The sequence below is a fragment of the Pinus tabuliformis genome, chromosome 8 (genome assembly GCF_031772625.1).
Source record: "Pinus tabuliformis cultivar Carrire ecotype Pingquan chromosome 8, CPIR1, whole genome shotgun sequence".
Classification (NCBI taxonomy): domain Eukaryota; kingdom Viridiplantae; phylum Streptophyta; class Pinopsida; order Pinales; family Pinaceae; genus Pinus; species Pinus tabuliformis.
Window position 1 is genome coordinate 1,765,731,404 of NC_142294.1, and position 23,287 is coordinate 1,765,754,690.

A 23,287-nucleotide genomic window follows, 5' to 3' on the forward strand; every position below is an offset into this window, starting at 1 on the left:
ATGGACAACATAAGGACTTGGGATGGGGAAGCATTGTCACTAGCAACCAGATTGGTTCCTGGGTTTGGAAACGGATTAGTCAATACTACTGAGGTTTTTGAATTCTTAAAGAATTTCTTAACTTCAGCTTTATATGGACAATCTCTCGTCCAATGATCCTCATCACATATGAGGCATGTTTGAGTAGGTTTCTTTTGACCAAAAGGGTTTGCAGAAGATTTTTCAGGAGACGAATCATCATATTTCTTCTTTTTGCTCTTCCCTTTCTTCTTGCCTCCTAGTTGCTTCGGTTCTTTGCCTTTGTCAGTTGACACAGCATTAACCTCCGAGGCAAGAAGTTCTTCATTTTCATTTTGATTAGAAACCTTACGGGCTTTCTTGGATGCAGCCTTTGTCGATTTCTTGCTTGTCGTACCTATCATGCCATCGCTGACATGAGAGTCCTTGTTTGATTTAGGAGGAGGAGGAACGGAAAATTCTGGTCTTGGAGCATCAGGGATTTTGTCGTAGAGCGTGCCAGACTGAGTATAGATCAAGTCTAGATATTGCGCACGAGCAATGACCTGCTCTTCAGTGACGACTCCTCCCTTTGCCACATCTTCTGTAATAGAAGGTAACAAAGACTTAATAAACCATTCAGCTAGTAGCTGATCAGGGACATATGTTTTTACCATTCTACGACGACGTCGCCATTCATGAATATGATCAGATATGTGAGTGGTCGTCGTCTGTTTGAAATTGGTAAGAAGCTTTGTTCCTGTTTCGTACCTTATTGGTAACTGAAAATGGGTTAAAAAGGTGGTGGCAAGGGCACTGAAGTTATCAAATGAAGCTCTAGGCAATTCGATGTACCATTTTGTTGCTGGACCAGTTAACGTTCGCTGAAAAAGGCAAAGCCGAATCGGATCATCATTGAGAGTGTTGGATGAACACCACAGATGAAAGGTCATCACATGATTCGACGGGTCTTCACCCAGATTTCCATTAAATTTAGGAATATTTGACGGAATTTTATGAGGAATCGCCAGCCACCAAGGGGCATAAGCGATTGGATCGTTCATTAGCCGATTTAGATCTGGTAACTCTAGAGTCGCCACAAAGGGCAACTGTTGATTCAGGTTCAGCGAAGCGTACCTAGGATAAGATGGGATCGCCTAAGCAGTGGGTCTTTGCATACTAGCATAATGTATTTGATGCTGATAACTTTGATAAGGTGGTTGGGCATAACCAATTTGAGACGATTGGTGATAACTGTTTTGAATATACGGTTGCCCATTACCTGCAAAGTTTTGTCGCTCAGGTCCTTGGTAAGCTTGTTGGAATTGTGGTTGTTGATGTTGCACCAGCCATGGTTGTGAAACCATTTGCTGTTGCCCAATACTGGGCATTTGACCAAGATGAGGGGTAATAGTACTCGTTTGAGCCTGAGTCGGTCTAGTTAAGGAGCCACTAATTGACGATTGTGGTTGTGTCGCGGAGACAAGAGGCTGTTGTACAATGACCTGAGAAACTTGAGGTTGGCATGCAACAGGAAATGCTTTTACTTGCGACACTGTCACAATAGCTGGTGTAGTGGGGATATTCGACACAGGTAGACTCGGTTGCATTGAGTATACAACTCTTGGTTGTTGAGGCAGTATTGGCACCCAACCGCTGGATGTGATTCCAATTTGACCTGAATTCGGTTGTGAACTCTCATATGGTTGTTCTCCCGGAGGGAACAATGAAAGGGTGTAGTGCCCCCCATATGGCGGCAATCCAGTGCTCAAAGGAATGATTGGTCTTTGGAGACCAGACTGCCCAAACTGATACTATTGTGAAGGATCAATTTGCTGAGATTCAACATAAGAAATTCTAGATACTATTCCGGACGAACAAATGGGAATAGACCATACTGTCGAAACAGTCCCTGGGTGGACTCCTTCTAGCGGTTAAGAGCTAGTTAGGATAGATGGTATACCAGCGAACATCGTCGGAGTGGTGGCAGGAGGTTCGACTACCGCTGTATTGGACAACACAGTGCTAGATGTCGATGGTTGTCCAGACATATCGAGTCTATCCAAAAGACTTCCTAGCGATTCTACAGGAACTTGCAATGAAGGGGTATTAACTTCTGAAGTAGAAGGATATAGGTGGATCCCAGTCCCAAAATGCGATGGAATACTGGATGGGAGATCCTCCGTAATCTCTTCTATAGCAATCAATCCGGGTGGAAGAGGCAGACCGTTAGGTCCGTAAAATATTTCTGGTGCCAAAGAAGGTATATATTCTGCAGCGACAGATGCTGGAGGGGTAACACCTTCCGAATTATTCTAGATGGAGCTGGTTCAGGAATCGAAGTGTTTACTGTTACACTAGGATCAGTTCCAATGTCATCTTGTAACTACGGAACTTCTTCTGTAGAGGCAGGGATACCAGAAATGGTTGGAGTAACTGGAGTCTCAGAGGATGTTGAAACACAAGTTTCAAACAAACCAGGAGACTTTGACCCAGTTAAACGAGTTCGCTTGGCCCGGAATAGTTTCGTTTCCAGAGTTAAAGATGGTTGACTCGTTAGTCTCCGCGAATGACGGGGTTTTGATTGAATTTCTTCCACAATTGCGGATTATTCGATCAACTCAAAATAAGAGGGAAAAGTGTTATTCCGAATTAAATGAATTTTAGACGCTTTGACACAACTTGCTTTTTCAATTTTAAAGAGTCGAGAAAAAGCTAAAGATGACTCTAGTTGCCTTTGATTTTTAATGAGCCTGAAGTGACAAGTGCTTAGATGGACCTTTTCCTTTAAGGAGACTGAAAAGGAACAAAAGGGACTACTCTGGAAATCTAGACAGAGGGATTACCAAACCAATTGCAAAACTGCAGAATTCTTTTTACGGTACGGCAGTCAATCTTCCTGAATGCTGTGTTCAGAGCATTGCGATCGATAGGGCAGCAGACACGGCTTCCTAAGGATAAAGGATATAGCCTATTGTGGTCTCCTAATATATACTCGATGGTACATGGGAGCACAAGTCCATACTGGCACTTATCATCTCAAAGAGGAGGAATCACCCAACCTACGATGAAAGTGACAGTTACCAGGCTTTACGACGCTGGAATACGTCTCTAGCCTAGACTTCTAGATGTTGTGCATTAGGTTTGAAAGAGTTATTCCATATTAGGTAAACCATGTAAATTTTGTCTCCTATGATTTGTCATGGTTTTTGTTTATTTGTGTACCTATTATATTTTAATCTTTCTCTCCTTTTTATGAAAACTAGTATCAAAACTAGCACCTGATCTGAAGTAGTTGGAGTGTGAGAGAGGTACACGAGTGTGAGCCGTGATGAGATATATCAGAACATATAAAATTTGTTAGAAGCATTGTGAAATCTAGGATCTGTCAGAGGAGGTCATCTGTGTGATATATGGTACTCTCACACCATTGTGGTCGCATATATGGGTGTGCATTAGGACTTCTAGTAGTGTTTTAGAAGTTTTGGATGTGGATATGAGTGATGGGAGTTATCCCATATATGTTGGAGAACTACTAGATCTACTTTAAAGCCTTGAGAAAGGATATAGGGTTCTTGCAGTAACAATTGAAACTGTTGGACCTCTTAAATGTATCTGTGACACTACGGTGGCCATGTTGCAACAACGGACACACAAAGTGAACATATTAGATTAGAAGTGGGATCTTAAAATTGATGGAGCGAAAACAATATGTGAGCTATTATTGATCCAATAAATGGCATCTGGAGTGGTTGGATCAAGGCTGAATTGTGGATGAACGTGGAAATAAGAAGAAGGCTAGGATGGTTGTGTAAGTGTAGAACAAGGAGAAAGTTGGCTAAAAGCATTGTTCCTTATTTTGGATAACATTGTGATTTGCACTTTTGGTTTAATGTAGGGGGGTGTGTTTTTGCCTACATTTATGGGAAGCAATGTCCTTAAAATGTGACAATCATTAAAGTGGCTCCACTAGTTAAATGAGGTCTAGGAGCATTTGACCTTGGTAAGAAAGAAAATCAAGAGGATACATTTTGGTTTGGCTTCGTGGCATGGTCAAGAAGGTTGTAGGCCTCAAGGATGTCATTGGTTGGTTCTGACAATTAATGATATTGTTGAATGATGGATGTGTTAGAGTCGGTCTAGTAGCCCTCCATCAGCAATCAAAGCTCTTTGTATGTGCATAAGTAGGTGTCTCATAAGTGTCATCTTATTGCATTCCATTAGGCATGCCATAACCCTGATGGAGGAGCTGGTGTCTTTATTCCCCTCTTGGCACTGCTGGATCAAGTTGTTTCAGTCATTAAACTTTTTCAAGGTTACTTGTCTTGTCTTGAGGTCAAAATTCTAGGTCTAAGGTTTAGGTCCAATTTGTCTTCAAGGTCATGTCTCTAAAAGTCAATAAATGCCCAATAGGCCAAAGGGATGATTATCAAAGTGTTTCTTTAAAAGATTTCATCTTATACAGCTAATTTTTTACCTTGGATTTAAAAACCCTGTTTTTAAAGCCAAGTTCATTTCTCAAAATTTTGTAAAAATTGTAAAAATTCAAATTTTTCGAAAGACAGCATGCAGCCCTGGTCCCCTTTGCCAAGACTCCTTAGAAGCTATCCCTGCAAAAGTTTTCAAGGAAAAACATCAATTCAACCAATTTCAGGACAAAAAGAAACTATAAAGTCAATAGCATTCAAATTTTGAAAAGGTGTCATGATAAACATTAGAAAGAGGGTTTTGAAATGAAATCAATTTAAAACAAGAATATAAAACCTCTCTCTCCCTCCATTAGTCTTCATTGTGCCTCAAAGCAATAGAGAGAATTGTGTTGGAGCGAATTTGGGCGAAATTGTGAAGTCTGAGTGCGCGCGACCCGTCGAGACTGGCGCGCGACCTGTCAGGCGAGCGCGACCCGTCAGAGTGCCTTTGCCAGTGCAAAAATTACACGGGCGCGACCCATTGAGTGCGCGCGACCCGTTGGGCAGTGCACGCGACCCGTTGGGGTTTTCTCCACAGAAATTTGCCAGTGAACTGCCAAACGACCCCGGAATTTTTCAAGCTTGCAGGTAGGCCTTCCATCATCAAGATTGTTATTTGCTAAAGCTTGTAAATAGTATGAGAATATTCTTAAAAAGCCATCATTTGCAAAATAAGGACTCCATGTGCATTTGTTTAAAAATGTCAAAGTGCTAGTGTTTGTTTTGTTGTTTTAAGGTCATCCTTTTCACTCCTATTTTTCCCTACATTTTCCTACATCCCATTTCTTACTCCCTTATCATTTTTCTTTAGTTTCCCTACCAAAAATACTAAAAGCCCTGAAACCCTACCCCTATTCCTAAAAAAAAAAATCAAGAATCAAACCCTGAACTCTACCTCCCATAACATCCTTGCAAATGAAATTGTATGATGATGTATATGTCATGATTCTTCCCCTTAACCCCCTATTTCACATATTTTTCCCAATTTCCCTTCAAAGTCTCCCTTCCCTAACATTTCCCTTGTGCTATTTGTCCCCTTGAAACAGCATCTCAAACAGTTAAAACAGCAGATTTTAAAGCAGAAACAACAGTACATTTCAGCCACTTTGCTCCTGAAACCATGTCAGAAACCGAAACCGATTATCAGCAAAGTGATGATCATGAGTCAGCTTCAGAGTTTGAGGTACATAGGAGGCCTCACAGGGGTGGTAAGAGCGGTCACCATAAGAGAGAGGAGCCCACCTCTTTGACTGATTTGCAGGCTTGTCCAATTGCAGTCACATGTTTCCGTTACCTGTCATGTTATGAGTTTTGCGAGAGGATCTCTCAGATTCAGCATCACAGGGAGTTGGCTCGCTTGTTTGTTTTGCATTTGCATGATGGGCATGTGAACCTTGCAGGGGTGGATTTTACATTGACACCTGAGATGATTGCTCAAGCAACAGGGATACCAAATGTTGGAGAAGTGTGGAATAAGCGCAAAATATTGGACAGTTTTCAGTACGAGCCTTACATTAAACCTGCATTTATGAGACTCGTGACAGGTGTATTTCCTTTCAGATTTTTGAGGAATGAGTATGCTCCTTTGATGAGGCTTATCATGCGCTATTTCACCTGTGAGGGCAGATTTTCACGTGTGTATTCATACCATATTCGCTTGTTGATGCATTTCACACAGGTACGGATGATGAACATCCCGGTTTTCTTGTGCCAGAATATTGAGAGGATGGTGCCTTTGATGCAGAGGAAAAGCCCAGCACAACAATATAGGAGCCTTTATCATTATGGCTTGATCCAGCTTGTGGTCATACATCAGTTGGCTCAGCATGGCATCCCATGGGAGGAGTTTATCTCTCATGAGTTTTTCACAGTACCACCACCACATCCTGAGATTGCTCATGAGGAGGGAGGACCATCACAGCAACATGATATCCCTGAGACTAGACATGTCAGCTCTCCTCCATTGGTCACATACCAGAGAGGCCACAGGGCCTTATTTGCAGCAGCTCGGCGAGTATTTTCTCCACATCAGGTGGAAGGGGTCTCGCCGTCTTCATCAACTCAGCGAGTGTTATCTCCACACCAGGTGGAAGGGGCCTCACCTTCTTTAGCAGCACAGGTACCAGAGAGAGGCAAACAGCCCAAGATTGATGAGGGACCATCAGGTGTTCCAGGCATAGAGGTTGTTGATCTTGACATCATTTCTCCTAGCCTAGAGTCAAAGGAGATCATTCAGCACCTTAGAGCTGAAAATGACTCATTGCAGCAAAGATTGGACATGGCAAATTGGACCATCACATATTTAGAGCAGCGCAACAAGCAGCTGGAGGATGAGCACACTCTTGATGAGTTGCGGAGGATCCATGAGGACCGCAACTTGGCTCGAAAGAGACCCGGCGATTTGGTACCCGTTGAGCGAGATGCTATGCTTCTCCGGGTCAATGCTCATTTGGAGAGGTTGCTGGCCAAGGCCAACCAAGATAAGGACTTGCTCAGGAACATGAAAAATCATTATTGGGCACGGATGCACGTATGCAAGGCAAGAATGAAAGTGCTCCAAAGACGGTTGGCCAAAGCACAAAAACGAAGGAAAAGGCCCGACCCCCTCCATATCTTGGCTGAGGCTTCTTTGAAGGAGCATGATACTAAATAACTCAACTCCAACACAAATTCCAACAAAATTTTGAGCATTTTGGGTCATTTGTGATTTTTCTGGCAAAAAACAGGTTTTCTTCACCGATGGGTCGCGCGTCGCGCGCGACCCTTTCGTTTGGCAACTCCATTTTGGAAAAACTCAGCATTTCTGGATTTGTCATGGAAAGTTACACTTGCTTAGCCATTACCAAGAAATTTCACCAAGTTTTGGGCCTCTAGAAAGTCAAAAAAACAAGCAAAAAATGACTTTCTGCCACATTTTTGACACACAGGAAGTAGTCTTGGGAGATTGCAATTTTGGAGGGGAAAATGACAACCAAATTCAGAAATTCCACTTGGGTTGGAAAGTAGACATCCAGACCTTTCCAACAAGCCCACTTTTACCTCATTTGGACACCTAGAAGTGCCTCAAAAGTGCCTACAAAGGCGCGCGAACCATCTAGTAATTGCGCGCGACCCATCAGGCAGTTTGCACAGGAATTCAACCTACAGCTCAGCAAAACGCAGTTTTGACTGGATTTGACTTTTTGGAGTTGATTTTCATCCTCCTTGTTGTAAATGATGTAATTTTATGATGTTTAGACACTTATTTATCTCTTCTAGAAGATTCATTCATAAGATAGATAAAATTTAATGAATGAATTGGTTTCCTAGCTTATAGAGGCAAGTTGTTTGATTGCCTAGTTTTCAGTGCTTAGTTTAGAATTGGTTGAAACAGCTCCTAGGATAGTGAGCTTGACCCCTAGAGGCAGAGAAAGATGTTAGATGGCCTATATTATGTACTTTCTTGCTCATTTTCATGGTTGGACTCTTGAGGGAGAAGCTCTTATTGTATTACTCACTGTATCTCTGCAATTTTTGGCAAAGGAAGACCAGGGTTTTGCAGTCCTTTTTGGGATTCTTGTGGTCACATGTGTTGATGGTGTGTTTCTCTTTGTACTTGTAAGTGTGTTATGTGAATCATTTCCTTACTTTTCCTTCTGCAAATTAGGCAAATGAAGTGTTAAAGTAGAATTCATGACTGTCATGCTCTGCTTTTAAGTTTGTTTAATATCAATGTTTTCAACTGTTTAAGTGGAATTCAAGGTTATTGCTTGCTCTCCTTAACTCCTCACCGGTCATTCTCATCCATCCACCTCTATTAAAGGCATCAATACTGTCTCCTACCTTGCCCCAAAGACCCCCCTGCGGAAACTGTGTCCAATCCCCGCACCCGAAATTGCCATTCCCCAATTTTCCACCAAAAACCTAAAAATCCCAAATCAAACCTCTTGATCAGTTTACTAGCCTAAAATTAGTGTTTCCCTATTGGTTATCTCGCCCATTGAAGATCTTTACCGAGATAAACCGAAGAGAGCCCTCTCCTGCCCCGTAGGGCTAACTACGAGGCTAAGTGGTTTGATGTTGCCTTGGAGTTTACCTTTTTCAGCCTGAGGTGAAATTCCAAGCGCTAACAGGATGGATCTATGTAAGATTAGATTTGAGAGTTGGGCAAAGTAGAGATCGCATAGATCTAGCAAGCACAAATATGTTGGAAGGCCATGTCAAGATGAGAAGAGCATAATGGATGCATAATGAAAAGGTGCTCAAAAGCATGGGTAGTGAGAGAAAGGTTAGGTGGCTACATGGATGGAGAACGTAGATGGATTTGATGGTGTCAAGGCTTGGTGAAGGAGCTAGCATGTTATGAAGAGTCATAGTAGTGCTTGAACACCCTAGACTGTTTATTCCAAGTTATAAAACCTAGACATAGTTAGGAAGTATTCCCCAAGGTTGTTCTAAGACCTAATTTAGGCATACATATTGTAGCATGATAACATATGATGTCATCCCTCTCATGCATAAAGAGGATGGAGATTCAAGTTGTAGAATGAACCACCTAAATAGATATGAGGGTGACAACTACACTCATATACTAGCTTGAGGTTAATTTGTTGTAAGACATGTTATTCAGGTATAAATGTTGTAGTGTGGTGGTGCATGGAATTGTGTACAATTAAGTTGTGGAATGGGAAAACTGAATAGGTACGAGGGGGGCAGGTATACTCATATGTTAACTTGAGGGGGGGAATTTGAGATATCAAGATGAGAGATGGTTGATGAACCATGTATCCTAGCGGATGGTAAGTGTTTTACACAAAACTCAACAAAGATATTTGGACCAAGCTCATCACCCCAAGTTAAGTTTAGTGGGAGGGGAGAGAAACTTTTAGAGTAGTTAGGGTGAACTTGATTCAGTCAAAATCAATTTACTGTTCACTGTTTATGGGCTCAAGATTTCTGTAACCCATAATATTCTAATGTAATATAACATATTTAAAGATATAATGACTTTATTATTAATTGTCTTTAAACAATTATAAAAACATAATAAGAAAATAAAAAATATTATAAAAATACCCATTTATTTATTATAATTTATATTTTTTATAAGGAAATTATATTTTATTTTTCCTCTCTTTAATCTAACATTTATATATATAATTTATAGTTAATTCCATATAGTTTAAATTATATTAATCTCACATCATATTTTTAAATCACTTCAATTTTTAAATATTTTGTAATTTATTTTTTAATTTTTAATATAATATATTAAAATAAATAATCTCGAATAATTTTTTTAATTTACCTCATCAATAAATCGTTGTTTTTTTTTTTTTTAAATTTGGAAACTGAGTGTTAATCCATTTTAACTAATTTGGACAATATTTTATGAGTGTTAATCCATTTTAACTAATTTGGACAATATTTTATGCTTAATTAAAATAAACCTTCCCTGACTTTGATTTTCTTATTGATGTGACCAAATTGCGTTGTCCAACCAATGTCTCCTAAAATTGAAAAGCACCTGTCAACTAAAATGGAAAAATTGATTTATCATTTGATTCGAGCTTTTTATAATAACATTCCATTAATTAGTTAGTTATTTTTTATAATTATTATGCTATTTTCTAACCATAATTCATATAATACAATACCATCTTTATGATAAGAATCCCAGAGGATATGGACGTATAGCCTTCTGCCACCAATAAATATCATATGTGAAACCTTTTAATTTTTAAGTAACAGTATGTAATATTTTTACTATTATTTTAATATATAAAATTAAATACTCTACAATGTTGAACTATTGATTTTGATATTCCTCATTTAAATGGTTTTGATTTTTCATAATATTTTTTTAATAAAACATACAATGACATATGAACACATTGTGTGATTTATTAATATAAATATAACAATATCCTATCCTAATAAATTTTAATTAATAAAAAAATGATTTTATTAAAATGTATGTTATCTATTCAGCAAGAAAAACAAAAAGATAACAAAGTTAATTTTTACAAAAACTAACCGCACCCTCAAACCAAAAGAATAGAATAAAGAATCTAATGACATATGCATTATGTGTGAGATATGAAGATATGATAGTTTATTATTATAATTTATTAATATTAAGATATTATTATTAGTATAGGTTTATTTTAAATATGGATTTATTTATCATGAAATAATAGAGATTTAATTTTTTGCGTGAAATTTTTTTATTAATTAACATTATTTAAATGTTTTATATAGTTATTATTTTTTTTTAGATATTATTTTTAGTTTATATAACTAAAATTTGAACTCTGATAAGAAAAGGATAGCGTTACACATCATACTAGGCTGTAGAATGAGCCTCTCATTTCAATTACAAGTTAAAAGTGGATGATTAAATGTGTTTAAACTATGTGGTAAAAAAAAAATTCTGGGCAAGTTTATGGGTTTAGGTAAAATTATTTGACAAGTTTTTATCTTAGATATCATTTTTTGGGAAAGTGCTTTAAGTAAGTCATTCATCTATGACCATTTCCATGAGAGATAAGTCGTAAGTGACTAATTTCTCATGATTTTTGAATAGTCTTACACAGGGGTGAAAAAGTAGGATTGAAACTAGTGAAATAAATCACATAGCGTAAATCATCACTTCCGGTGCTGCACCCAGTAACAAGAACTTCCTTGAAGTTCCCAAGAGGTCACCCATCCTAGATCCTGGTATCAAGGACTTCCTAGGAGGTCACCCATCCCAGATCAGATTGCCTCCCGCTCAAGCGACCTTAACATCATCACTTCCGGTGCTGCACCCAGTAACAAGAACTTCCTTGAAGTTCCCAAGAGGTCACCCATCCTAGATCCTGGTATCAAGGACTTCCTAGGAGGTCACCCATCCCAGATCAGATTGCCTCCCGCTCAAGCGCCCTTAACTGTGGAGTTTTCCCCACAATCAAGCCCACTTAGCTTGCTACCCCATTTGCAAAACCTTAGCAAGCATTGTGCCTCATGAACCATTCAACTAGAGTTCCCTTCACTCTTTTGAATTAAGTATTGGGGGTTTTCGTAGTGCATTATATTAGATATCATTTTTTGAGATTCAACTGTGTTAAGTAGATCATTCATCTATGACCATTTCCATGAGAGATAGTGGTAACTGAGTAATTTCTCATGATTTTTTAATAGTCCAATTAGCACTCATTACATCGAGTGATGCTCACAAGATTTTTATCTTTTTGATTGCAAAAAAATATGTTAACCATCTAAAACCAATCAACATTGAGTAGAAATGAAATTCTATTCCTTATAACCAATCAAAATGACATAATTTTCATTCAGCAAAATTATATGATGACACATCCCATTATTTAAGCAGTTGTCTATAACGCGACTTTTTGAAAGCTTTTCTGGTGTGTTTTTCCAGTCGAAATCCGGCAGGAATTTATTGGAATCGCAAGTTTGATAGCTAGTTTCTGCACAATGAAAGTGTCCCAGGGGTTTTTCAGGGTGTTGAATCCAAATATGTAGTTAAAAAACCATTTTAACTGCAACCAATCAAGATTTAACCTCAATTTCTTCCGCCGGATTCCGTCACCGGAATCTCCCAAAAATCGCATTATAGACAACTCCATTATTTAACCATTCCGTTCATAATGAATTTCCCTACTTTATTTAATTAAGAAAAGGAAAAAATTACACACATCACCGTGATTTCATGATACCATGATTCTGAAAGATGAAGGTGGATATGAAATCTCTGAAGTAGATGATAATACATTGACTCACCATTGACACACATCACTGGATGGGTAAACTAATAGCCATGGGCTCCACACTGCCATCATGGATTCTAAGGTGGACATCATTTGGAAATCTGTTGAATGATCGGGCGACATACGTGAGTAACAAGGACCCCAGTTTTGGATTGGAGAGCTTTCGAATTTGATTTCAATAATTCGTGGAGGAGAAAAAGGATCAATAATAAATGCATTCCATGGCTGCTACGCCTCTGTTATATTGTGGCGGCACCTGGTTTTGAGAAGGAATACAGGTCAAAGGAAGTAGCGTGAAGTGATTTGAATACGACAAAAGGGACACTGTATAGGTAGGCAAGTGGCATCACATGATGCAGCGAATTACATTTTTATGGTTTCAATGAGAGTAATTAGGCTTTTGTGGGTTTTATATTTTTCTTGGTAAATTTTCATTTGGTAGGGACTTTTTTGGAATCGTTAGTTATAACTTTGTAATTTGTTAAAGTTAAAGTGTTTAATTTCTTTTAACGAGTTTCTAATTTATTTATACATTTATTTTAAGAAGTTAAACTTTATAATTTTATAAAACATTATATGAAATTCCAAAAAACTAAATTGTATTCATTTTAAAGTGTTACACTTTATTTATACATTCATTTGAAACGATTAAATTTCACAATTTTACTAAAATTAATATCGCCAAATCCCTAAACTCCAAAATTTTACCAAAAATAATATCACCAAATTCCTAAACTCCAAAATCGGAATAAAAACCATATCTCCAAATTTGATAAAATTCCAAAAAATAATATCGCCAAATTCGAACTCCAGAATTTTACCAAAAATAACATCACCAAATTCCTAAACTCCAAAATCTGACCAAATTCCTAGAAGAAATAGAAAAATAATAATTTGACTGTTCAGTTGAAGGTCTTCAACATTCTTAGAAATGGTTAAAAGCCTTTTCCTGGAATAATCTATGAAAGACCTAGCATTTTCACTTTTCTAGAAAAGGGTAAAAGCATTTTCCTCTAAGAATCTTTGACAAACCTAGCATTTTCATAGAATAATCTATTAAAGGCCTAGCAGTTTCGTCGAAGAAATCAATGACTCAGTTGGAAGACACCTGCCCCCCTACCCCCAAAAATTGTCCACTTTCTCACCATACATGTGAAGGGTCCATAATAACTAGTTATCTTCTATAAATTGTTGTCCTTCTTCGTTCTCGGTGGAGTACTCCTGTACACTTTACTTGGAGTTCAGTGATCCGGCCCTCTGCTTTTCCCCATTAAAGTTATATTCACAGGAAAGCTTCTATATACGCTTTGTCGAAGTATATGCACAGATTCACTGTGTATATACAGAGAATGCAGTAAGATGCCCTTGCAGGATGTCTATGCTACTAGTCGCGGAGGTCCAGCACAGATCGCGTGCAAAGAGCAGAGGCAGAAGATAAGCCAAAACACTCAGAGATCTTTGAATGGAGTTCATATTGGAGAGCAAGGTCTTGGATTAGAAATTGCACAGAGAGTGGGTTGAATAGGGGTAAAGCTTTAACCCACACGAGTTTGTGGTGCAGAGATGGATCCGAAGCCCAATATTCTGATGGGGAGGTACGAATTAGGGCGCCTTCTCGGGCAAGGGACCTTCGCCAAGGTCTACTACGCCAGAAATCTGAAGACAGGAGAAAGTGTGGCCATTAAAGCTATGGACAAGGAAAAAATCCTCAAGGTGGGCATGATCGACCAAATTAAACGGGAAGTCTCGATTATGAGACTGGTCCGACACCCTAACATCGTCAGGCTCTACGAAGTCATGGCGAGCAAGACCAAGATTTACTTTGTGATGGAGTATGTTAAAGGCGGCGAGCTCTTCAACAGGGTTGCAGACAAAGGGAAACTGAAGGAGGAGGAGGCGAGGAAATATTTTCAGCAACTGATTAGCGCGGTGGATTTCTGCCACAGCCGGGGTGTGTACCACCGGGACTTGAAGCCAGAAAACTTGTTATTAGACGACAACGGGAATGTTAAGGTCTCCGACTTCGGGCTGAGCGCGCTGCCGGAGCAGTTCAGGAAGGACGGCCTTCTGCACACGACGTGCGGCACGCCGGCCTATGTTGCGCCCGAGGTTATCACCAAGAAGGGGTATGACGGTGCCATGGCCGACATTTGGTCATGCGGAGTCATACTGTTCGTGCTCATGGCGGGCTACTTGCCGTTCCAGGACGCGAATCTGATGATCATGTATAAGAAGATCCACAAGGGAGACTATAAGTGCCCGCCCTGGTTTTCCTCCGAAGTCCGCCGGCTCGTCCTCCGATTGCTAGACCCTAATCCCCGGTCGAGGATCACCGTCCCGCAGCTGAGGGAGGTCCCCTGGTTCCGCCGGGACTTCAAGCGCCCGCAGACCGATAGAGACGTCACTGTCGATCTCCTCGATGATGTTGACTCTGCGTTTTTCGTTCCGAAGCCGGCCTGCCTGAACGCCTTCGACATAATCTCCCTCTCGCCGGGGTTCAATCTCTCCGGGCTCTTCAAGGACAATACCATGAAGCAGGAGGAGGAATCGAGGTTCACTTCGACTCAGCCGGCGTCGAACATAATGTCGAAGCTGGAGGAGATTGCAAGCCTGTTCCGGTTCAGCTTCAAGAAGTCAAAAGACTTCAAGATGAAGTTGCAGGGGTCGGAGGAGGGACGGAAGGGGCAATTGTCTATTGATGCTGAGATTTTTGAGGTCACTCCCTCGTTTTTCATGGTAGAGCTTCGGAAAACCGGCGGGGATACACTGGAGTACAGTAAGTTCTGCAGCCATGATCTGAGGCCCGGCCTCAAAGACATTGTGTGGGCATGGGATGGCAATAGTCAGGAGAAATAATAACATCAATTTCCATCATCTGATTTGTATCATTGGCGTGTTATTTATCTGAGAAAGCAGTGTAGCCAGAATAGAATAAAACTTTCTCCTATCGAGGAGGACTGCGAGCAATGTTTGAAGCCATGAAACCTTCACAGTATGGAAGCTAAGTATCACATTCGCTAAGGCCGTAGTGTCAGATGAAATGTTTTACATTTGAGATTGTTTTGTTAAATTTGTAAAAAACAGATTATTTTCTTGTAAATTTGTAAAAACGGATGAAATGTTTTACATTTAAGATTGCTTTTCCACTTGTTAGGATGGGGTATCCTTGCGATTCTTTGGAATCCAGGATAGTGATGTGTGGTTTGAGGGTAAGTAACATGGGCGAAGCTCAGGCAGACCAAAGTTCAAATCTCATTGAGTACAATGACCTGCTGTGGTGAGTCTGCTTTTTCTAAAATTATAAGAACTTAATATACCCGACTTGTAGGGGTTGGTTATGCTCTTGATGTTATAGTGGCAGCTATGAAGTGATCCTTGGTCTCCCATAGATTAAACCTCGCAATTACCGATTCACTATGTAGTTAAAAATAAAAAATAAATAAATAAATTTTGAAATCCAACTAAGAAACAATTTATCTGGCCCATAATTCCAAAACATTCTAGAAATTCTCTATTGGAATTCTCAAAATATTTATGAATCCATGTTACTAAAATATTTTGGAATCCAACCGACAAGCAATTTATCTGGCCCATAATTCCACCCTATTCTAGGAATTCTCAAATGGGATTAAAGTAAGAAACATATTAATTTACCTCATACAGAAATTGAAAGTAAAAGAAAATTTCACAAAAGAAATATTTATTTTTAATTAAAATATAATAATATTAAATAATTAATGTTTATGTTCGCTTTTGGACTTATGGATGTGCTTCACTCTTGGGTGGTCCGTTGATATCCTGCTAAACTAAACATGCAGTGTTTTATAGACTAATTTTTGAAAGGACATAATTTTGTTTTCCAAAGGTTTTTGGGTTGGTGGTTGGGTTGTTATTTTTTGGGACATTTTAGTCTTCTAAGCATTGTAGCATTTAGTTTATGAAAATTCGATTTTTAAGGTTTGATTTCCCTTAAAAGGATTACGTTGATTTTTTTCAATAAAATGATGATCGATCTTTGAAGGGTTTGTCAATACTTCTTCAAGAATAGTATTTGTATTGAGGCATGGAGTTTTTTCCTTAATATCACGAACATCATCATGGTTTATAGTTGATTCGATGTGGTGCTAAGGAAACTATGCAGAGGTGGATGTGCGGATAGAAAGATGTGGAAAGGAAGCTGTGTAGCTGGAGCCGGAGCGAGAGCGCCACGCTGAGCAGGGAGCCAACCAGCATCTTCTCAACCGACCCGGGAGCCAACCATCGTTTTCCACAGCGTGTTCTAACAACCAAATCATCGTTTTCTCAACTGCGGTCACGAGTAGCCAATAATCTAAGCCACTAGGCATGCCAGGATCCTGCCACGCCACAACTCTTGCATGCTGAACCTTCCGCTTCGCTTGTGGATGTTCATGCATGCATGCCCCCCATCTCTGCTGACGCCTAGACGGTAACGTGTCTCGCTCTGGGATCTTTCCTCACGCTTTTTAATAGTTCTATTCTCGACAGTGCGCGGTTTTTGGCCTTTTGGCCTCACGGCCTCCTTGGCCGGCTATCCTTCCTCTTCTGAGTTTAGGGAGGTCTTCATCCGCCTGTCTTGCTATCTATCCTTTCTCTGGTCGTCACCTCTGCTCCTGGTGTTTGTCTGGCGGTTGGATGGTGCTTTGCGCATGGGGTCTTCGGCGCTCTTGCTCGCGGCATAAGCTTATGATTATAAGGAAAAAACACCCGCTTGCTGACAGGATTAAGATGGAATTTCTTAATAAAAATTTTGTGGACATTGCCCCTATAAAATTGATGCCTACATGGGATAACAGTAGGTCGGGAGAAGCATATATCGCTAAGAGGATTGATCGTTTCATTTTGCATGCTAGCATCATTGACAAAATGGGCATGCCCATATCATCCATAGGAAATGCCTTCACTTCTGATCACAGGCCTATCTTCCTCGGCTGGCGGGAGAAGGGGTTCAGGCTGGGTTACCCCTTTAAGTTTAATAAAATTTGGCTAGAGGACCCAGCGTTCAATGAAATCATTTCAAATTCGTGGAAGGATCTTTCGATGTCAGACCTTTTCCCATTCATGACCTTTCGAGATAAATTGGCATCTCTGAGGAAGGTGGCAAAGGAATGGCAATACCAAAAAAGGAAAAAGGACAGACAGGCGCTTCTAGACATTCAAAAAGAGATGGACAACATTTTAAGTGCTATGGACGCTAATGATTTTCCTCTCAGCATCAAATGCCTCATAAGAGATCTGGAAAAAAGAAAACAAAAGCTTCTGGACCAGGAGGAGGCTTCATGGAGGCTCAAAAGCAGAGCAATCTGGCTAAAGGATGGTGACCGAAACACTAGATTTTTTCATAATTTTGCAAATGCTAGGCGAGAGAAAAACACGATTTGGAGAATCAGCGATGGTAGAGGTGGCTTTTATTTTTCCCAACAGGATATCACAAATGAAGCTGTGAGATATTTTAAAAATCAATATAAAAGGAAGGAAGTAAGTGATTTTCAGGATACCCTCTGGGGTATCGAACTGGCCCCATTAATGTTTGATGATGCAAAGAATGAAAGCTTTTTCCAGCCGATCTCTGAAGAGGAACTTCTAAGTGTCATCAAAGCTTTTAAAAAAGATAAAAGCCCTGGGCCAGATGGCTGGCCCATAGAGTTTTTCTCTCATTTTTTTGACATCTTCAAAAGTGACCTGTTGAGGATGGCGGAGGCATCTCGGATGTCCAGAAGTATACACAACATCATCTCTTCTACTCTGATTGCCCTAATTCCTAAAAGGGCAGAGGCGGATTCCTTCCAAGATTTCAGACCAATATCATTATGCAATATCTTGTTCAAAATTATCTCCAAAATTATTGCGGAGAGATTGAAATCTACTCTGGCCTCCAAAGGACCAACATGCTTTCTTAAAAGGGCGCAACATCTTGGATGCAGTTGCCATTACACAGGAAAGTCTGTTTTCAATGATATCTAAAAATACGAATGCGACCATTCTAAAAATAGACTTGCAGAAGGCCTACGACTACTTGGATTGGGGATTCTTGAGATTTTTATTGGCAAAGATTGGTTTAAAATCTCATTCCATCAATTGGGTTATGTCATGGGTAGAGAATGTTCGTTACTCAGTCATTATTAATGGAATGCCTTCTCTTTTCTTCTCAGCGGAAAGAGGTCTTCGTCAGGTGTGTCCCCTTTCTCCTCTTTTATTTATTCTGGCGATGAACTCTCTCAGTCTTCAGATTAACAAAGCAGTTGATGAAAAGAGGTGCAGGCCGGTTAGGATATGCAGGGACATCTATTTATCTCACAACCTTTTTGTTGATGATATTCTCATCTTCGCCATGCTGTGCAGAACTTCCTGGATTTGCCTCGATGAAATTCTTGATAGATTCTAGAAAGCTACTGGTTTAGTTATCAACAAAGCAAAATCCACCCTTTATCATAATGATACAAGCATGGTAATGGTGACCTGGATTAATGAGTTGCTTGGTATTGCTCCGAGTCCGCTCAAAGACAAGCTGAAATACTTGGGTTTTCAACTAAAGGCTAAGGGCTACTCAAAAGCAGAGTAGCAATGGTTATTAGAAAGATTCTATAAAAAGATATCAGGCTCGGAGTTTAAGTCTATTTCTCTGGCAGGCAGACTTGTTCTTACTCAGGTAGTCTTAGCGCAATTAGCGGTTTATTGGGCTCATATTTTCTTCCTTCCAGCAAGCATCATTAATAAAATGAACAGACTGTTGGCAAATTTTTTATGGGGTGGAAAATCAAATCAAAGTAAAATTCATTTATCGAAGCTGGACAAAATCTCTATGCCTAAGAAGCTAGGTGGTTGGGGCTTGCTCGATATGCGATCTTTTGGGAGAGCGCTTTTATGCAAATCGTTGTGGAGAGGCATTTTTGGTGATGGTATGTGGAGCATTTCTATCAGAAAGAAATACATGCAAGATAAAGACTTGGAATTTTGGTACAGAAGGGGATCTATTGGAACCAGGCAAGGTTCTGCCATTTGGCTCAGCCTCAGAAAAGTCCAGCAATACTTTCTGCAGAACTTGAGATGGAATCTCTTCTCTGGCTCCCGAATCTTAATCGGCATCGACTCCATAGTGAATGGCCGAGTCGGCATGTTTTTTCCTGAAAACCTATTATCTTTCCTTCACAGGATAGGTTGCTTTACTTGGGATAAATTGATCTCATCCTGGAGCGGTCCCATACCATTATGGAAAGACGGCCTCAATCTTCACCTGCCAGGTCCGCTGCTTCCGGTGTGGAACTCAGTAAAAGAAGCTTTGTGTAGCCTGGGTATTCATCGTTCTGGATCCAAAGACCATCTCATATGGACCGTTCCAAACGCAAAGATGCCTGTTCGTGTAAAAGACATTTATGTTGACATGATTTCTTCAAAAGCTCCAGGCTCCAGCCCTCTTTATCCCCCATGCCTATGGAAATCGGGATGCCCTCTCAAAATGATTCTCTTCTCATGGCTGGTCTTTAACAACAGAAATCTGTCATGGGAGAACTTGAGGAAGAGAAGCTGGCATGGGTCGAGCAGATGCGTTATGTGCGAAGCTGCGGAGGAATCTAATCTCCATATGTTCTTCCAATGCAACTCTACACTTCAGATCTGGTATGAACTATCTCTGTTTTATGTTTTTCCTCACGTTGTTTTTGCTTCAGTACAGGTTGCCTTTCAATGGTGGAGCGAGCAAAAGCACTCTTGGCAATCTCTGTTTATTATTGCCTGTTGGTGTTTATGGAAATGGAGGAATGCCAAGATCTTCCAAGAGTCAAAGGAGCCTCTTAAATCAATTATGTAGTGTATAATGGCCTTTCAAGACTTGATGCCTTTGAAAAAATTCAAGATGAAAAAGGATTGCAAAAATGTGCCGGATGACATTTCCATTGCTGCTCCCTGTGCTTTCTTTGATGGGGCTGAGCAGAATAACATTTGTGGTTGTGGAGTCCATATTATTATGGACGACAAGTTGCAATACTTTCTATCCTGGAATGGAGGGATTGGCTCAAACAGCATGGCCGAGGCTAGGGCTCTTGTAGATCTACTGGCCTTCTGCGTATTTTTTGATATCCAAAGCATTTCAATTTATGGTGATTCGAAATCAATGATTGATCATGTTAGCAGAGAACGCCACATCAGCTGTCCTCATCTGTCTGGATGGTTAAACAGAATCATGTATTTTTGGAGCAATATGAAACAACGCTCAATTCACCATATCCCTCGCTCCCTTAATGATCAAGCTGACCATCTGTCGAAGAAGGGTCTTTCAATGGAGCCGGGTTCTTGGTCTTTGATGATCTCTGATGATGATTATTCTTGTCTCATCCAGGATTTCTTCATCTCGGGAATTTGATCCTTTTTTCTCATCCATCTGTTTTTCCTGTTCTGCATATAGTTTCCTTTTGTTATATATGTTTATGACAACTACTGTACAGATTTTGATACCTTTCGGGATCCAATGTCTGTTAAATTTTGATCCATATTCATGCATATGCATGCAAGGTTTATGATCCTTGCCATATCTTATGTACTTTTTATATTGTCTCAATATAACTCTATGAAGATTTTTCTCTCTGAAAAAAAAAAAATTGAGGCATGATTTGTATTGAAGCGCAAAATGAGAAAGATAATTGACTTTTCTACAAGCATAGTATTTATATTTAGGACGACCATGCAAAAGGTATGATCCATCATGGTTTAACATCAGTATGGTTGGTATGAGAAACGACCAACCAACCTTTCCTCTTGCATAATATTCACATCAAAGGGAAACCTAGTGCATCGTCAATTAACTCTTCTTTAAACATAGTGTTCATATCTAAGTGGAGCTTGAGGAGGAAGAGTAGGATAACCCTTCCTCAAGATTATATTATTTTCATAAAAAAAATGTGGGGAAAAGATCAGAGGACCATTTCTTTTTAAGCAAAGCATTCATGTCAGTGGGTGTCATGGGTGTGGGTAGGTTGAGGAATGATCGACCATTTATTAAGCATACACTTCTTATCTTATCAAGGGTTTCCTAGAAAGGGTTGATCATTCTTTCATGAAGCATAGTATTCATGTTCTGGAGGGCTTAGTTAAGAAAAGAGGAGCATAACACAAGGGTCTATTTTTTATGATTTCTTTTTGCTAAGCCCTATATATTGAGTTATTATATTTTTTTTGTTATAATAGTTGTCTTTTTATTAGTTGGTTAGATCCTTTCATTATAATCGTATCCATGTTTGTATCCTATATATATATATATACATACACCAAGGAGAGCTAATTTCATCTTCCAAAGGTATGATCCATCATGGTTTAACATCAGTATGGTTGGTATGAGAAACGACCAACCAACCTTTCCTCTTGCATAATATTCACATCAAAGGGAAACCTAGTGCATCGTCAATTAACTCTTCTTTAAACATAGTGTTCATATCTAAGTGGAGCTTGAGGAGGAAGAGTAGGATAACCCTTCCTCAAGATTATATTATTTTCATAAAAAAAATGTGGGGAAAAGATCAGAGGACCATTTCTTTTTAAGCAAAGCATTCATGTCAGTGGGTGTCATGGGTGTGGGTAGGTTGAGGAATGATCGACCATTTATTAAGCATACACTTCTTATCTTATCAAGGGTTTCCTAGAAAGGGTTGATCATTCTTTCATGAAGCATAGTATTCATGTTCTGGAGGGCTTAGTTAAGAAAAGAGGAGCATAACACAAGGGTCTATTTTTTATGATTTCTTTTTGCTAAGCCCTATATATTGAGTTATTATATTTTTTTTGTTATAATAGTTGTCTTTTTATTAGTTGGTTAGATCCTTTCATTATAATCGTATCCATGTTTGTATCCTATATATATATATATATATATATATATATATATATATATATATATATATATATATATATATAGATATATATATATATATATAGATATATAGATATATATATATATATATATATACATACACCAAGGAGAGCTAATTTCATCTTCCACATTTGTTATATTGTAAAAGGAGATTGCTTCTTTGAAAATGCTTCTCATTTATTCTTTTCCCAAATTTCTAAGTTTTGTAGTTATGTATTATTCTCTTTTTATGTTATTTGGGTGTTTTAGTGCATAAACTTTTGTTTCATAGTATACAATCCTTACGTTTAGCTCCTTCAATAGGTTCATCTTGATATTTTTTCTATAACTTTTGTTTTTGATAATTCATACTATGAATTTTTTGGGGTACTAAGGATATATATTGAAGTACTTGTGGTGAAAGTTTCAAGTTTTGGTTCACTATACTTTAAGAGATATCATATGTGGTAATTAGGATTTTTTACTAGTCTTAAAATTAGTCTCAAATGTGTCATCTCGGGATTTTTTTTTGTATAACTTAACTTTTGGGGCATTTTAAATAGTGATTTTTTTGGGAAACTAAAGAGACACTGAGGAGCACATGTGGTAATTGTCTATGTTTTGGTTGACTCTACTTTTAGAAATATAGGTTGTGGAAATTAGAGTTTTAATTAGACTTGAAACTAGTCTCAACCATATTTCCTTGGTAAAATTTTTATATCTTAACTTATTAGGAGAATTTTGAGGTAAAAAGTTAACATCAAAATAAAAAATGTACTTCAGGCTATTAGAGAAATTCCCATCTGCAGAAAGATCATTAGGGAGTTATGTCTTCAAAAACCAGGGAAGAAGAGAGTAGAACCTTAGACCATTCAGTTTGTTGGTAAAACAGTTGAGTTAATGACAAGATGTGTATCAAGGGAGAAATGCACAGATCCTGGAAACCCAATTGTTTCTGTTCAAATAGGTGACATCCTTGTCTCTAATGTATTAATAGACCTGGGAGCGGCCATCAATGTTATGACCAGGAAAAACATGGAACAACTTGGGTTGGACAATATTCGTCCTACACCCACCATGCTTGAACTTGTAAACAAATCTAAAATCAAGCTTGATGGAGTATTGGAAGATGTGGTTGTCTCTATAGATTCATGGGAATAGCCCGCAGATTTCATTGTGCTTTAGCCAAAGAATCCAGTGGGAGGACATCCTTTAAT

General features: G+C 39.0%; 1 protein-coding gene across 1 annotated transcript; it reads left to right on the plus strand.

Annotated features, from left to right (window-relative positions):
• Window positions 1–13,385: 13,385 nt before the first annotated feature.
• Window positions 13,386–15,357, plus strand: LOC149243203 (CBL-interacting protein kinase 5-like). Its single transcript, XM_089374453.1, has one exon. The coding sequence runs from the start codon at window positions 13,778–13,780 to the stop codon at window positions 15,068–15,070; it is 1,293 nt and encodes a 430-aa protein (XP_089230579.1). The 5' UTR covers window positions 13,386–13,777; the 3' UTR covers window positions 15,071–15,357.
• Window positions 15,358–23,287: the final 7,930 nt, after the last annotated feature.